This window comes from Larimichthys crocea, chromosome II, assembly GCF_000972845.2.
Source record: "Larimichthys crocea isolate SSNF chromosome II, L_crocea_2.0, whole genome shotgun sequence".
In the NCBI taxonomy this organism is placed as follows: Eukaryota; Metazoa; Chordata; class Actinopteri; family Sciaenidae; genus Larimichthys; species Larimichthys crocea.
Window position 1 is genome coordinate 7,272,996 of NC_040012.1, and position 16,441 is coordinate 7,289,436.

Consider the following 16,441-nt stretch of genomic DNA (forward strand, 5'->3'; position numbering starts at 1 on the left):
CATATCAACAAAAGATAATGCCGCTGATGTTCTAGATCTTTTGTTACGGTTAAAACATGCCATGAAATTACCAGTGCAACAGTGAATTAATCATAATAGCTTGTACTGCCTATGTATCCAAATCATCTGATTCCTCAGATCAGCTCAGTTACTGTCAGAAACTATTAAAAATACACCAAAGTGTCTCACTGTTGCACTGAATGACTTGTTTATTCATTATGATGAATATATCTATATAGGCACATGTAGGTCATTTTAAATCATTCCCCACAAACACCACCTATAAATGCTGTAAATACCCCGTAGAGCACCAAATGTATTCATCCTCGATAGTGCCCAACAAATTCACTACTGTACTTACTCATCTGTTTCCCAGCTGTTTTAGGAAATTACAGACTTTTTTTTTTTAAAAAGGATGAAATTATATATTTGTGACATGTTTATAGTGATTCCGTAGGGAGAAGTGGGTTTGAGAGTGACAGGGTTGAGAAATTGACAAACACAATTTTGGTTTTGGTGTTTTCACAGGATTTGTTGACAATAAAAGAAATATGTGAAGACACCGACCTCTTTCTGTAACCTCAAAAGGACCTGCATGTATCCATTTCTGCTCTTTTTTTTTTTAAAGAAAAAAATGACTGTGCTGTTATTCTGTTTTCATATGTCACACACTTTCCATGCTCTCCACAAGTGTCTTTAAAAACTTGTATCTGTAAAGTACAAAGACACACAACATTATTATATTTCACATTCTCGGGCTCCCTGCACTGGGTAATCAATCACAATTCTTCACAACAGTCACAACTTCCTCTTGGATTCGCTCCCGGTATTTTTGTAAAGACGTGTATAGCTGACAGGAAAAATGAAATATATAGGAAAAAATGCTACCTGAATCATGGTGAAAGCAAAGCTGTCTTTGGAAACAATGACACTCCTATTGGGAGGAATGATTCCACGTGCAGGAATGTGTTCTCACTCTGTTTAAATGATTCCAGACATGCTGCTCTCCCTATCGGCTTTATGCGGGTGCACGGGCAGCCAGCGTGCATGTGCGTACACGAGCATACACCCTCCACCCTCCACCCATGCATACGCTTAGTACTTAGGATATTTTAGCAGTCGGTGGTCCGCTGGTGTTGCAGCACTCAAGAGGTTTTCTTACAGCATCACTTGCCAGTAACTTGTTACGGTATGATGCATCCGAAGACCAAAAGACAGTCAAACGTAAACCCAGCTGCTCTGCGCCTCTAATGTTTGAGTCTTACTCAAAGGAGTAAGTAGCTCCACTGGAAAAGGCAATGGATCAACATCACTCAAAAATGTTCATAATGGTCTTTTATGTTGTTGCAGGTCCACCCAGCAGCTTCCTTTCCTTACAGCCAGGATTTGGCATTCTTTGACAGCCAGATGTTGGACCTAGAAAAAAAGACTTCTGGGTGGTGCCAACCTCTCTTATTAAAGAGACATTCTGGGTATTTTGAAGTGGGGATGTATGAGGTATAGTCAGTGTATTATAGACAGCGGTGAGACAGCTGTTTGGGAGAAGCAGAAAGAGATCTCAGCACAGAAGCGCTGTGTTTCTCCACGCAGCGAGAAAAAACGCTTCTGTCTCACGAATCTTAAATGCTTGTTTGCGAGCTTCATTTCAGTCTGATCTCACACCTTTCTGACGCAAACAACTAATCTGCGGTGAAATCCGTAGCGCCGTTGGGCTCGTGCATAGGAATATGGGTGTTTTACGGTCAGTGCCAATGAAAAAGGCTGTCTGTCCGCAAAGTCAAGCTGAGAAAATATTCTTAAGATAGCTTAAATACTTAAATAGATACAGTTTTTTTGAGGTGGGCCTTTTTATGTGGCTAAAATATGTTGATGTTCCGCTGACCCCGTTCACAGCAGTGCATAGCTCTGCAGAGGTAAAGACTTTAAGCATTGTTTTAGTTCAGTCGCACCACCCTCATCAGATTTGCTTTTCAACCACATCCAGTAGCAGCAACAAAGAAGAAGCTCTATGAAATCTACAGTACACTTTGTGCACCACACCATGACACGTATGTGATAAGCTGGTAAACTTTGTGCAACCTCTACTGTAGCTGCTAAAGAACCAAAAGATTTCCCTCAGGAGATGCAGAAGGTTTCAAACTGTGAGGCAAGGATGCCGTGGGAGGGTGTAGGTGCAGCTGGAAGGAGAGAAACAATGGCAAACATATGCGAGGGGATATGGACAGCCGAATGACATGTTATGAAAACAGTTGGACGCTAGCTATTGTAGTTTGGCACAGTGAGCAGCCTGAGCGACAGCACAGCTCATGGAGGTAATTAAGGCACTTTAAAGCCCTATTAAACGATTGGCCCGCAGTTTGAATCAGATTCGTTCATCTTTTTTCAGAGTCATATTAAATCTGAACGCACAGACACGATAGACATGTTCATGGATTAAAGTTCTCCGATGCTATGACGGATTTCTGTCATTCAGACTTCACAAGAGGCGACTCATGAGATCACTGTAGATCAAAAAAGTGTTGGCTGATGGCTGATTTTTATTGGCAGATTGTGACACTCTGCAGGCAATGATATCGTTTACAGTGTGTGCGCGCCTGACCAATGACAGTATAATGACCCACACAGGGTGGGATCTAATCACGGAGCACATTAAAGCATCAACCCAACACTGTTGGTCAAGTATTTAAACTCTATGTCTGCATTAGAGAACATGGTTATGAGTGCAGTGGGACTGTAAATCTTATCTTTAGCACGTGTCAAGTAAGATTACCTGTGACCTCTTTCACAAATTGCAAATGGGGTATATGACTCGGCTGCAGCTCGAGAAAAAAAAAGATCAGTCAAAAGATTTTGCTTTTTTGCTTTAATCCATGCATATTTTTACATTAACTGTGACTTACAGTTTCTGAGGATACAAATAAAGGTCCAAATCCTCCTTATAACTCCAGTGTTGCCTGAGACATTTTTAAGCTTTCTTCAATAAAAGAAGTAACCCAGTGATAGTAGTCTGTACATACATTGGTACATTGCAAACAAGAAGAGAAAATAGCTAATTCGGCATACTTTTAATACTGCCAAATCGCTAAAATATAAACAAATATAGGCTAAAAAAAAATGTTGTGTTGGGCCACACAGCTGACTGACTTCATGGCAACATTATACTTTCTGTTCACATCCCTCAAAGCCCCCAAAATTATGGCAAGTGTAGCTCCGAATCTAAGTGCATGATTATCCCCCAGAATAAAGAATCTCAATCGGATTAAACAAATCCATGAATATCAATTTTAAATGTGCTAAAATGAGAGTGAATCTTCATCAGGTCCCCAAAGACTCACAATGACTGCTAATGTCTAAAGTCTATGTCCGGTAATATGTAGGTTTGCCATGTCCACTTTAAAGATGACGTGTCAGTGTTTAATGCTTGAGTCAGCATTTGCAAGTGGTCAGAAAAATCAGTTCATGCAGGTTCGAGTTGAATACATATACTATTAATAAAGTTTCTCTATCGTGAGCCAGCATTCGAATTACACAAAGGAGAAAACACGTAAACTACTAATGTAAAACTTGTCTGCTTTTCCACTACCCTCCCCCCTCAAAGTGGTGCCTTTAAGAATGATGACTTTTGATTGGCTTGTTGCAGAAACTTGCGGAGGGACGCATAGGCACCGCAGTTTACCAGCACCGTGGAAAAAACTCTCCATCCAGCTGGAGGTTACCGTAACCGAAGACCACAATGTTGGAACTCACCCAATCCATACACTGTGGGAGGTGATGAACATGGAAAATAATGAGCTACTGCTACTGCTTTTACCTTCTCCACTGTAACTGTCAGTTCAAATACTGGTAACTGGAAGACAGAGGGGAATATATAAAGCTCCTGGCCACGGAGATGAATCGGTTCGATACCAGAATTACTCATTGGCCATATTTTATTGTACTATTCAAGCAAAGCATTGTTTCAGTGCCATCAGTTGGAGATATAGTCAGGGCCCTGTTGCAAGTGGAACAAAATGGCCCATTCATATTCTCAGTGTTGTGGGTGATATGAGTGCAGTACTCTATAATCTACTTCATCTGTTTTTCCATATCTCCAGCCACGCTTGTGTCTTTGGTCTTCCGTGGGAGCACACACAGGCGTAATCAAGGAATTACGCCAATGTGGTTTGTGTTTTAGCCACTTTTTGCTTTGAGGTACGATGATATTGTCTGTTGGCCACAAATCTCTTTCACTGCAACAAATCTGAATCTTTTGTCCTCGACTCTTACAGCCTTTTATCATTTTTCATCATTATATTTGAAAGCCTTAATTAGGCATATACATTTATAGCACGCTACATTCAAATGAGCAAAGCTTAAATAAACATTAATCAACTGATTATATCAACAGTAACATTACAGGAACATCTTTGAGCCAAGATAACAAAAAGTACAAGTGTTTTTTAGCAGTTTGATCCTATCTGCAACATTTTTCTTACACATTTAGAGTTGGACGGCCCTTCAAGATGTGACTAGGCAGAAAAAATATCCAGGGTGTGTAACGTGGAAGCCAAGTCACAATTTAAATTCTTGACACTTAAAGGACTTTTTAAAGATGCCAGCTCCAATCCTTGGCTCTCACTGTGACTCACATTTTTTCGATTCGGCTTTTGTTCTTTCTTTCTTTCTTTCTTTTCAACACGTAGTTAATGCGCGGATAAACCAAGGGAGATCTGGCAAAGATGGCAGCATCCCTTACAAATATAAAAAGCTATCGGACGACAAAGATTAAAAATGTGATTACGGTGATGATTATGCAGTCTATAAGTTATGTGAACGAGACAGCAGCTTTGTGAAGCTATACCTAAAGGCTGACCATATTTTCAAACCTCCCAAAGCGAGACCCTTAAGTGTAGCGCATGTTCATGCACGCACCATAGGTTAGATTTTATCATCATTTTTTCAGTGCTTAGCACACCTACCACACAGTGGACGCCATGAATGCAGCATTCCGGTTGCTTTACATTGAAGGACAGGTTTTGTCAGAAAGAGCCACAAGCGTGACTCATAGATGATACACATCATAAACTTCTATGTAAGCGCTCAAAGCAAAGTATAATATCAGAATCAATAATTGGTAATTGTTAGTGAATGCTGGGACATTTTAATGTTTTACAGATATTTGTTGTGCAACTGGACCAATCCCAGACAAACTAGAACATCTGGTTAATGTAACTTAAAGTGGTGCTTTGAAATAGATGTTAACGTCAGTATGCCTAAATGCTCACAATGACAATGCTTGCATGTTAAAATTAAGTAAATGGTATTTCGGCATAAACCAAAGTAATCGACCTGATCCAGTCATTGTTGAGACATTTCACTCCACAATGACAACAAACCACAAATGTCAACCTCATGAAAATTCAGGGGAGATTACTCAAAGTTATTTATGTTTCATTGTTTGAGAGTCATGAATGTCTGTAGAAAATTTCATTGCAATCCATCGAAGAGATGTTGAGATATTTCACTGGATAAGGGAAACCTTTACCTGCTGGTGGAACGAGAGGAAAAGTCAGCAGAGTCAGTATGATTTATCTGCCAGTGACCATGCATGTCTTTACAGAATTGTGTTGGTTATTGAGTTATTACAGTCTTAACCAAAGTGGTGGACGGACTGACAACCACAGCAATGTTGCCATGACAAGAGCCAGATCATGTTTTAAATGCCAGCAGGACCGGACAATAAATTATTACAGCAGAGGTCCATAATAATAACCCCTCAATTACATGTCATATAATTTTAGTCACACTGCTTTTTCTCTTGTCATCATTTAAAGCATGGTAAATCATGTGTTCATTTGCAGTATTAGATCCTCCAGTTTGATAAATCGTCCACATCGTGCCAGTTTAACTGATGTTAGCTGCTATTCAGATGTTGGTTTTATTAGTTAAAGCTGTGTTCATACTCTTGGTTTCATTGATTTGCATCATATTTTCCTCTCATTTCTTCATGTAATGAAAAGCATGGCCTTTTACGAGAATGACAAGCCAGGGCAGGTTTTCAGGACGATTTGAGAAGACACCTGGAACTCAAATCGTTGCTGGCTCATAAGAGTATGTCCAAACAGCTTCAAGAACAGCTAAAAACAAGGCAAAATTAGCCAAATATCGAAATGCATCTAAGCACACAGCTGGGTTCAGTAAATGTGCCTCTATGCATTTGGGTGAAACTTTTATCTTGAAAGGGTGAGGTTGGGTGGAAAAGGAGTCTCCCCAGTGACTATTTTTACGACTGGAAACCCTGCTTGCATACCTACTCATTAAAATGTCAGAAGGGATATACCTGTTGCAATAAAAAGTTAGCAGGCAGACATTTGCTTAGTCACTAAACTGTTAGCGATGGCCTTTAACTCCAGCGTAAAGTCTTGCCTGAGTATCTGGACAGTCCTCAGGAAAACAGTGGAAATAACCCTCTGCCTGAATCTTAAAACATTCCCACCAATCCTGAAGAAAATGACAGAATACTTTCAAAGGTTTTACAAGTTTAAAACTGTGGAGTTTCTCACCACAAGCGTGCGTAGGAGGACTTAGACGACTGCTGTGCTATTCGTGCTATCCGTGGTATTCATGCCATTTCACTGTCCGACAGTTGGTGGTGGTAAAGTTCAGTTTCCCAGGAAAGGCTGGAAAAGAGGAAGACTGGTAGCTAGCAAACGTGGCTGTAAATAATGACGCTTTGAAAACACCGTAAAATCGACTTTCCAAGTGTTTAAAGGAAGGAAGCGCGCTCAGCGTGTTTGTTAGGCCTCAGGGATTCACGTTTAGTTGAAAAAGAGTAACTTTAAACATAACTTTGTTTGTTTACAATAAAACCCCTGCCTTCAATACATACATACGCACTTCTTCTCTGGATTGTTTCCTTGTCGACCGGGGGGAAAAAAAACAGACTTGAACTAAAATTGATCTAACTAACATTGACTGCTTGAGCCAGGCATGCCCAAAGTCTGGAAGATTTGGCTTTCTTTGGTTGACATAACGAATTATTTGAAACTCTGAGGACATAACTGCTGGTGTTAGATATCTGTAGATGTGACACAAAAATATTACTTTCTGAATGATTTTGTTGAAGACAAGAGCAAGAGTGATGTGTTTAAAACTTCAATGTTAACAGACTTTGCATTGCTCATTATAAGTCATGTTAAAAATGAACATGAGGTTCAGATTTGTATCGACTTCATGCAAGTTTAATGTGTTCCATACAATTTATTCTTTGTTATCTGACTCCAGATGTGAAAGAAAGGAAGAACAGGTTTTTAGATTTGTTCACGCCTGGTTTAGATTTGGTTACATTGTCAGTGAAAAAAAGATAATTGTGACAATGAAAGCAGAATTGTTAGAGAACAGTGCATTTGTATGTAACTTTTATTGATAATTTTTTCATTTTTAAGATGTTAGTATTAGTCCTCCGGCATCTTCACATTGTCAGATCTGGCCCTCTTTTAAAAGAAGTTTGGACACCCCTGGCTTAAGCCTTGTAATAGTTGCAGATGAACTTTAGAAAGCACAGAATAAGGACTTTGGATTTTTGCATCTCTTGCATTTGAGCTTTAAGGGGTTCATTCATGGGCCGGAATGGAGAGGAGAATTTATGAAAGCAACCAGTAATTCTTTCAATACATGTGGGCGTGTGACAAGGTCTTCTCAGGCCAAGCTCTAGACAACAGGTGGCCCAAGGCAAGATTTCTTTTGGGGGCCCTTGTTACTTTGTCTGAACTATGAAAAACTATAAAGTATATGTTTATTTACTATATTTATGACTGTATAAAGCAATTTTCTGTTGTTTAAGGGCAACGTGACAACCTTTAAATATTGTATTACAATGTGGCATGGACTTTTCTGCAATCTATTATACTGCTTGCATGACATCAATACATAAAACAACAACATTTCTAGTAAACAAACTTTCTTCATTTTTCATGTTTTTATGTTTCATGCCATCAAAGTTCAATATTCCCTTTCCTTTTAGCTCTGGTTTGGTCTATACCAATTACAGAGACAAATACTTTTTTTTACTTGCTTGGTGTTCGACTAATTTTAAGAGCTAGTTGCTGGTCACCAGTTAGATTTTAGATCTCACAAACATTTGCGTAATCAATCAGACAGGTAAGATGTTTAGCATCCAATTGGAATTGTGTTTCTGGCTCTGTCCTCCGACAAATATCTGGGTTTCTGGGTATTTCTAGGTGTGATTTGCTTCACCAACTCATTGCTCATATTCACCAGCCTAGGTGTGATTTGCTTCACCAACTCATTGCTCATATTCACCAGCTACAGACAAATTGAGGGACAAATCAACAAAATTTCTTATAAAGGTGTTGGTCCAATGAGTGCCAGCTTCAATGCACCTTAATGTTGAGATCTTGAAGTCTTTAGAACTGTACTGTAGGGATGAACACCATTTTCCAAAAGATATTTCCTCATTTGGTGTTTTCATGATTGTGGTGGAGAGTGCTATTTAGCACGTCTGCCCAAGATCTCCCATTGGTTTTCGATTGGGTTGAGATGTGGTGACTGCTAAGGCCATAGCATATAATTGCCATCATTTTCATACCCATCAAACCATCCAGTGATCCCTCATGTCTCATTTGATTATGGGGTAAAGGTGATCACTCGGCACTCAGAATAACTTTGTATCGATTTGCAGAGACGCTTCCTTTTAAGGGGACAAATGGACCCAAACTATGCCAGCAAGACCCACAAGAACCTCTTTGCTGTAGGGGTCAGTTGTTCAGGCCTGTCCCGTTCTTTTTGTGTATGCCAACATGCAATAACCCACTTGTTGAAAATATGGTGAAGGATGACTCATCTGACCATATCACTTTTTTCCACAGCTCCCAAATATGCATTTATCTTTGTAATGAAAGGTTTATGCACTATAACTGTACTAAAAAATTCTCTCTATGTAATTGTCAATGGACTGTTCGTGCCAACAGTCTGATCCCATCCTGCATTGAGATTCTCAGTCACCTGAGGAAGAGTTCTAAATCTTCATCTAAATATAGAGGCCAGTTTAGTCACTGTTCCCGCTGAAATAACAGCTAGTTGGCCAGTCGTCTCTACTCTTGTCATCGTGATACAAAATTCTCAGCACTTTTATACACGCCACAGAGCACTTAACTGTAGCATGTCGTGCACCTGTGTGGATGCATGTCCTCATTTGTCACCCATCTGTCTAGTTGCTAGCTATAGTTGACATGACGTTCATTGTCAGACCTGGCTGCCTGAAAATGTCTGACTACAGCTGTAAAGAGTTATTTTGAACTGTGAGATGAAATCCAAATCCAAAACAATAAGCTAAAGATTAACGAGGTCAACGAAATCGTATAGTTGTTGATGATTGATATAACATAGTAATTTGAATGAAATACACATTAATAAAACTTGAAGGAACAATGAATGTTGCTGAGCTGCGTTCACATGTGGCAATTTAACAGATTTTCTAATTTATAGTTTACCACCTCAAACTCTGCCTAATTCCCAGACCCTCATTCCTCTTTAAAGATTGATCATCTGCACACACAAGAACGTTTGTGAGAAAAGTCTCATAGTCTCAATAGTACAATTGCTATTGTACAAATGTCAACGTGAAACGGAATTCAAAAAGTTAAATAAATGTTTTTATGCAAAGCATCAAAGATGACACGGAGATTTATGCCGGACCACAACAAACAAGAGTAATGAGTAACATTCATGACATATAAAAACAGCAACTCCCAAAGTGCTCTAAAGCCAATAAGGTTCATGAGTTCAAGAAACTTCAGTCTACTAACTTCGTGTCTTCATCTGCCAAGTTCTCCGCTTTGTTTTCTGCTCTTTTTTCTCATCTTTTGCCGTTCCTGTCTAGTGTCGACTTTATCTCACTTGTTGCTCTAGTTTAAAGCTGAGGACCCAAAGTCAGTATGTAAACTGGGTAATTTGACATCCTTAATTTTCCTTAAGTATGATAACAGGACATGACTTAGTGATAGGGTTTGTCTTTGCCTAGTTGTGTCTGCAAGCCTCCACATTTGTGTCAGTCAGTTTCCCTCCGCTATCAGATTTTACTGCTGAGGGCTGGAGACAGGGCTCAGGGAGACTTTGCCTCATGAAATACGAGATGCTTGGGGCATGTTTAGATTATCACAGACCTCTCCACTTAACTCACCATAACACTCAGTTCACTGCTGAGAGGAGAGGCATTCATCATGCAGACTTGACAAGAAACATGAAAATAGGATGGCCTGGTTTCATCTGTGTCACTTCTGTGGTACAGTTGGAGATCGAGCACAGTGATATCTGATCTCTAACTTTTGCAACTATACAGACTTGTTGTACCGCTGTACTTCTATCAGCAAACTTCTTACACTGCAGTTTTGTTCTTGTCAGGCTTAATTGTTTATATATGTTCATCATTCAGTTTATTATTCCAGCTAATGTGTAATGTGTTTTTTTTGTAACACTCAGATAGTTTAGTATTTCTTAATCTGTGTATATTCCTGATGCTTACATGGTTCCAAGAATGGCAAAGGTGATTTGTGAGACAGTCCACCACTTTAGCCCTGACTGAATTTTAACAACTGTTGCATGGATAGCCCTGACATTTAAGACAGATGTTCATGGTCCCCAGAGGATGAATCTCATTGAGTCTGGTTGTGATTTCCTGACTTTTCTTCTAGTGCCACAAAGAGGTTGATAGTTGAGTTTTAGTCCGATGTTTGAACAGATGACATAGAAATCTCATAGGTGGTACATTCAGCTTGAATGACTTTGGTTCTAGCGTCATCCATTCAAAATTGAAATCTATTTTGGCTTATAACCAAACACCTGCAAAAAATTACATCCCTGTCAACCTTAACTGAGCCTTGTGTCTAGTTCTAATTATGTGTCTAGATCTAAACTACCATGGTGAGCATGGTAAATATTAGATTTCCCTAGTATGCATTAGCATGTTAGCATTGTGAGCAGATGTTACTGATGTTACTGCTAAATTCCACCAGCCACGGCTGCTGGAGCTGATCACTCACATTTGTAACCCTACCAGAAGTCATGCCTCAGTCAGCAGATCCAGCTGGCTGGAAGTCAGACACACAAACGGCGTAGAGAACCCAGTCAATTTTCAAAATAAAACACCCTGTCCAGTTTTCAAAATAGCCAAAAGAGAGACAATTAAGCTAAATATCAGATTTATTCATGGCAGAAACCCATAAACCAAAGAAAAAATTACTAAGCAAGTTAACAAAGAATATCTAAGCAAGTTAACAAAGTCTGGCAGGCAAATTGCAAAGCCCTCTGAGGCAAATATACTTTGTGACTTTGGGCTTTACAAATAAAATCTGATTTGATTTGATTTGATTTGAAAATGCTCCACTTCTGAAATGTTCTGAAACAGACCAAAACAGCATTGCAGCCGTGCAGAAACCTATAAGCCTATAATCTGGAATCACTAGCTCTTGGTCATATCTTTCTTGACATGTTCAGAAGACTCTCTTATGTCATTTAGACTTCTTATTACAATGTTCATAATGTACAGAATGAAAAAAGATTGGATAACGTGTAGAAAATAAACCTGTACTGATGATTTGCTTATTCTATGATATGATTAATTGACACAGGTGCCAAGAAAAAACCTCTGTGCGCTTTGTCATCGCGTAGTACAGCAAGTAATGACTTTGCAGTATAAAACGTGGTGACCTCACGAAATGTTACAAGTGAAAGCACACCTTCCCACGTCCTAACAGACTCGTACTAGGTGAGGCTGTCTGGGTACCACATGCACCTATAATAAGCATGCTCAGACAAACATACATTCCATTCAGTGGTTATGCGGTTTGCAGTGTCTAGTATGCATCCCACTCCACCCCCCGACCAGCCACACATGGCCTTCTAGCTGGATAATTCATAGTAACAAGGATCTTTTGAGGTTACATCGACTTCATCCACGAGGTTGCATGGAAGAGGATTCCTGAGTTCAGAAGACCCGGCTATAACTTTGTTCTTACTGCAGCTGTTCAGGGGTATTGATGAAGGGAACCATCATTCAACTTTAGATGCGTTCAAGTGCTCCCTGTCAGCCAGGTGGAGTAACTTTACCGAATTTCTATGTGCTCCAGGGTTGCTGGCTGCCGTGTGGAGGATGCAAAAGAAAGGAGCCATCAGTGAGGTTTTATAATGAGCGTCATGAGGAAATTCTCCTGTGCTTTTGGTTCAGAAGAGTTTCATGGATGCTGCATAGTGTTTCATGAGCATTGCAAATCACAATAAAGGTACAGACATACACTGTCTAGAGAGAACTTTTTATCTTAAAACTCCTGAACCCAAGTGCCTGTAAATCACAGAGGAGGTATGTCAGTGTATACTGTTTCTGGCAAGTACCAAGAAGAATTTTATTCTGAAACTTGAAAGCATTCAGATTAAAAGCTGCCTCCAATAGAAAAACAGCCACTGGGCAACATTTTCAAGACATTTTTGTTTTTATAGCTGTTCTGGGCTGAACCATGTAAGCAGTAGTGACTTATTATAGAATAATTATACAATGTCTTCTTAGTACACATTGGCAGTAAATGCATCAGTTGTAATCATATGCTTTCAGCTACAATGAGGGCAGTTCTAAAGACAAGTATTCTTGAAAATTGTAGACTGTCCCAGGAAACAAGACTCTATAAGGAGCTGCTGGACGTCAGTAGATTTTGTCGGCCGTCCGAATCCTGTTTGAAAGAAGCTTTAGTTTTGGTTCTACGGATTTTCCTGTCTGCCAATGCAAGAGAGCTTGTCAAATTAAACCAAACATTTTGGGCCACTGTCCCGGGAAGCAACATGAACAAGAGGTTCTGACATTTTCTGCCAAACAACTTGAAACAAAATGACAAAAAAAAAAAAAAAAGGCCAACCATCTGCCAGAAATATGCACAGCCAGCCTGCTTTCAAGAAAGTTTTTTTTATTTTTTTTACTGCTGAGGGAGCACAAGGTCCTCACATTGGGTCATAGATAAATAATATAAACAGTTCAGACAGTACAATGTCACAGATTTTAGCCACAGAGCTTATTTTACCCCAACTGACACTTCCAAGAGTGAACCCTTTCTGCTCATATTTCCTTTTGTGACTGATAAAAGTTATAGCATGCCACAGTGGGTCATCCAAAGCATCTGCTGCAAAAGTAAAAACCAAAGCATTTTAACACTAGCAGTACATTTTCAATCCATTGATGCTGTTTTGTTTGTCTTGATCTGCATTTTTAGGTCCGACGTTCCATCACTTTGGTCTGGACTGGAATATCTCAACAACTATCTTGTGCAGACTTTGGTGGTCTTCAGAGGATGAATCTGACTGACCTTGGTGACCACTTGACTTTTTCGTCTAGTGTCTTTTTGCATTTATCCTGGAAGCATCACAACATCTACTAGATGGATTTGTACAGACATCCTTGGGTCCTAAAGATGATGTTTCCTAATTACTTAGTGATACCCTGACTTTTCCTCTAGGGTAAATTACTGAATAAATCTCCTCGAGTGCCATTATCGGGACAAATTTGTCTTTGCCCAATGTTTTGTTAATAACTAAATCCCTGAAAAGTTAATGACGGTCAGCCCCATGCATGCTCAGCATGTTAGTATTGTCAGTGTGACATTAGCATGCCGAACGTGGCTCAAAGCATCACTGTACAACCTCGCACAGCTGCTAGCACCGCTGTAGACTCTTAGCCTTGTTTAACACAAACTGTCAATTCAATTTTCAACCAAGCGGCAACCTCCGTGGCTGTGAAGCTATGCTTATGCAGAAGTACTGCAGTTCCTCAAACGTCCACTTGAGGCTGGCTCCAGAAGTGAGTCAATCTTCATAAATCCCCTTGTTCAAATGTCCAACTTCACCACAAAATTAAACATGTATACAGCCTGGTGCAAAAAACAGTTTTGGTCTCTGTAGCTAATTTCCTCGTTCGTGACAACTATACTGAGGGTGAATTTATATACAACTCAGCTGTTCAAATGATATTAAGGCTTAAAGTTATATATAATTAAGAGCGTGGCCACTTTGATTGACAGGTGGGTGCTATTACAGGTGGCTTGTTTGAGCACCAAGGTGTCATTCAGTACGCCACAGGTCCACCCACAACCCACGTCCTCCTCCATTTTTAGATCAGCGAGGAGGCACCAGAGGCAGCAGCCAGAGCTACAGAGTTGGAGCTTTTATGGATACCACATCCATTCTTTATACTATCTCTGTTTTCAAGCCATTAATATATATGCCTATTTATCATGACTACACATTTAGTTCATCCATGCACAGATTCAGAGCGAGCTACCAGCTATAAAACTGAAAGTTTAAATGATGCATTTCAAGTGGGGAAGTCATGGTGTCAGCTGACATCAAGGTGCCCATGAGCGAGAAATCTTCTTCATCCAGTTAAGCTGTGTAGCGGTTAACCAGCTGCTTATCTTACTTATCTTCAAGAAAACGGTGGTTTTACAGAGTTGCAACCAGATGAGTTTCAGCAAATTAGCCTAAGCAAATAAATGTTTTAAAATTACATGGCCTTAATAAATCCGACCATATGCTTAAGTCGCACAGCAGCATTTCACCCTATGTTGAAAGAAAGTCCAGGCATGTAGCCATTGAATTGTGTTTTCTGTTCTTAATCTCCACTGTAGATAATCCCAACTATTAATTCCTAATTAGCCACACCTGCACAGTGCTTTACTAAATCTTTACCTCAACACACTAAATATCTGCTAAGCCCACGGTTCTAATTTCTTCCTTGTGATAAAACACGTAAACACCCAACGAATTTTTCCAAAATGTGGTTCGGGTTTGTGCGAGAATGGCTGCCATCGCTCTGTTAAAAACCCGTCTTTCATCCTTACACAAGGAAAACCAAATCAAGCAGAGGACTCTATAGCTACCACCTGTGCTTCCATTCTTTGTTCCAGTCATCTTTAACCATTAATTATTTTCAGGCCTCAGGAGCCCTTCTGTCCAAGAAAAAAAAAAAATTCTAAGGGCTCCTTGAGGAAACTCCTAGAGTCTGGAAAACATTTCATTTTGGCCATTGAGGGTCTCATATTAGCCGTTGGCCCATGAAGATACTATTCAGGCTCTTTTCACATTCTTAGGCTTTCAGGAAACGTCTGAAATAACAGCTCCACCCCTCTACTTAATTTGCATTTAGTGTGTTGCATTTAGTTAAATACCTCTCCTGCTGCTTCATATGCTCTTTCTTATAATCTTATTCCTTCATGGAACATTTGGATCAATTTCCTTCAGTTTGCTGTGTTATTGTCCTTTAAACTGTGTCCTCCACGAAAAGAAACGTGTTCAGCAGTGCTTCTAGGAAAGTCGAATATATCGCTGTCAGTGATACTGCGCTGAGCCCTGTAATTAGGTTGCACTGGGGTGTAGTGATGCTCTGCTAGATGCTGCTCAGACCTCTTCCAAAGCGCAGGGGGCGGGTCCCGAGTCAACTTTCCCGACTGGTGATTTGATGAACGGGGATTTTTCCAGTGTCAGTATCTTACAGTCGGTTCAGGTTCGGCGTTACGGCTTTTGTCCAGCCTCCTGACGGTGCGCAACTCTCGGGGAACTGAGTGCTTTGCGCTTTTTTTTCATGAAAGCCCTTTACCATCAGTCTGAGAGCTGGGCTTAAGGGGGAGCGGATCTGAAGGGCCCAGTCTGGCTGTGTGAGGCATCTTTATCCTTTCACACATGGCGCTGTAGTATAAGCACTTTTTTTTCTTTTTTGTGGATTGTGGAAGGGACCAGATTTGATTAAAAGTCGCCCGTTTTCTGTACAGCTTCGGGCGCTTATCATGGAGATGCAAAAGTGGACCACCAGGTGGAAAACGAAAAGGTGGCTATGGGATTCAACGCTAACCGCTGCCGTCACATTAATTTTAATCCTACAAGCTGTCGATGTCAGAGCAGGTAAGAAGATGTATCTTCGGTCACGGTGCCAACTCCGGGGCATCCCGGAGAGCTCGTGAGCGTCCTATAGGCTGGCGACCAGCCCAGTGGTGATAGTGGGCTTAGGTGGCCAGCCATCAGTTTTAATTCAAAGAAAAGTTACCATAACTCAGTTTTACCAACATCTGGCACATCTCACATGATATTTTTTGTGCTTATGGTCGATTGTCACCAAATCATACTATATGGCCATACCTGCATCCACGTTTCCAGACTTTTAAAGACATTTACCGTGTCACCATAATGTGTCTCTGTATAACTTTGAAGTTGTTACCTTGAAACGTACTCATTTTTAATATATAGGCTGCCTGGGCTACCTGGATACATTAAATATGTCCAAATCAATGTTGGATTTAATGTGATGTGAGTTTTTTTTCACAACCCGGCGAAGATGCAGCTGTCTAAGAATCTGAGTAGGCAAAGTTTGCCATCCAGGTGTGGTTAGCAAGGAGAGACTGACAGGGCTGAT

General features: G+C 40.2%; 1 protein-coding gene across 2 annotated transcripts in view; it reads left to right on the plus strand.

The window, feature by feature from the left end:
* Positions 1 to 15,459: 15,459 nt before the first annotated feature.
* LOC104931259 (collagen alpha-1(XI) chain) overlaps positions 15,460 to 16,441 on the plus strand; it is an 81,598-nt gene continuing 80,616 nt past the window's right edge. The window contains exons 1-2 of one of the 2 annotated variants that reach the window (XM_019276253.2): positions 15,460 to 15,689; positions 15,804 to 15,933. In XM_019276253.2, coding sequence (XP_019131798.1) covers positions 15,819 to 15,933 — 115 coding nt within the window. In that variant the 5' untranslated portion in view covers positions 15,460 to 15,689; positions 15,804 to 15,818. Of the gene's footprint in view, positions 15,934 to 16,441 lie in introns of both variants that reach the window. The other variant, XM_019276254.2, reaches the window with a different exon arrangement.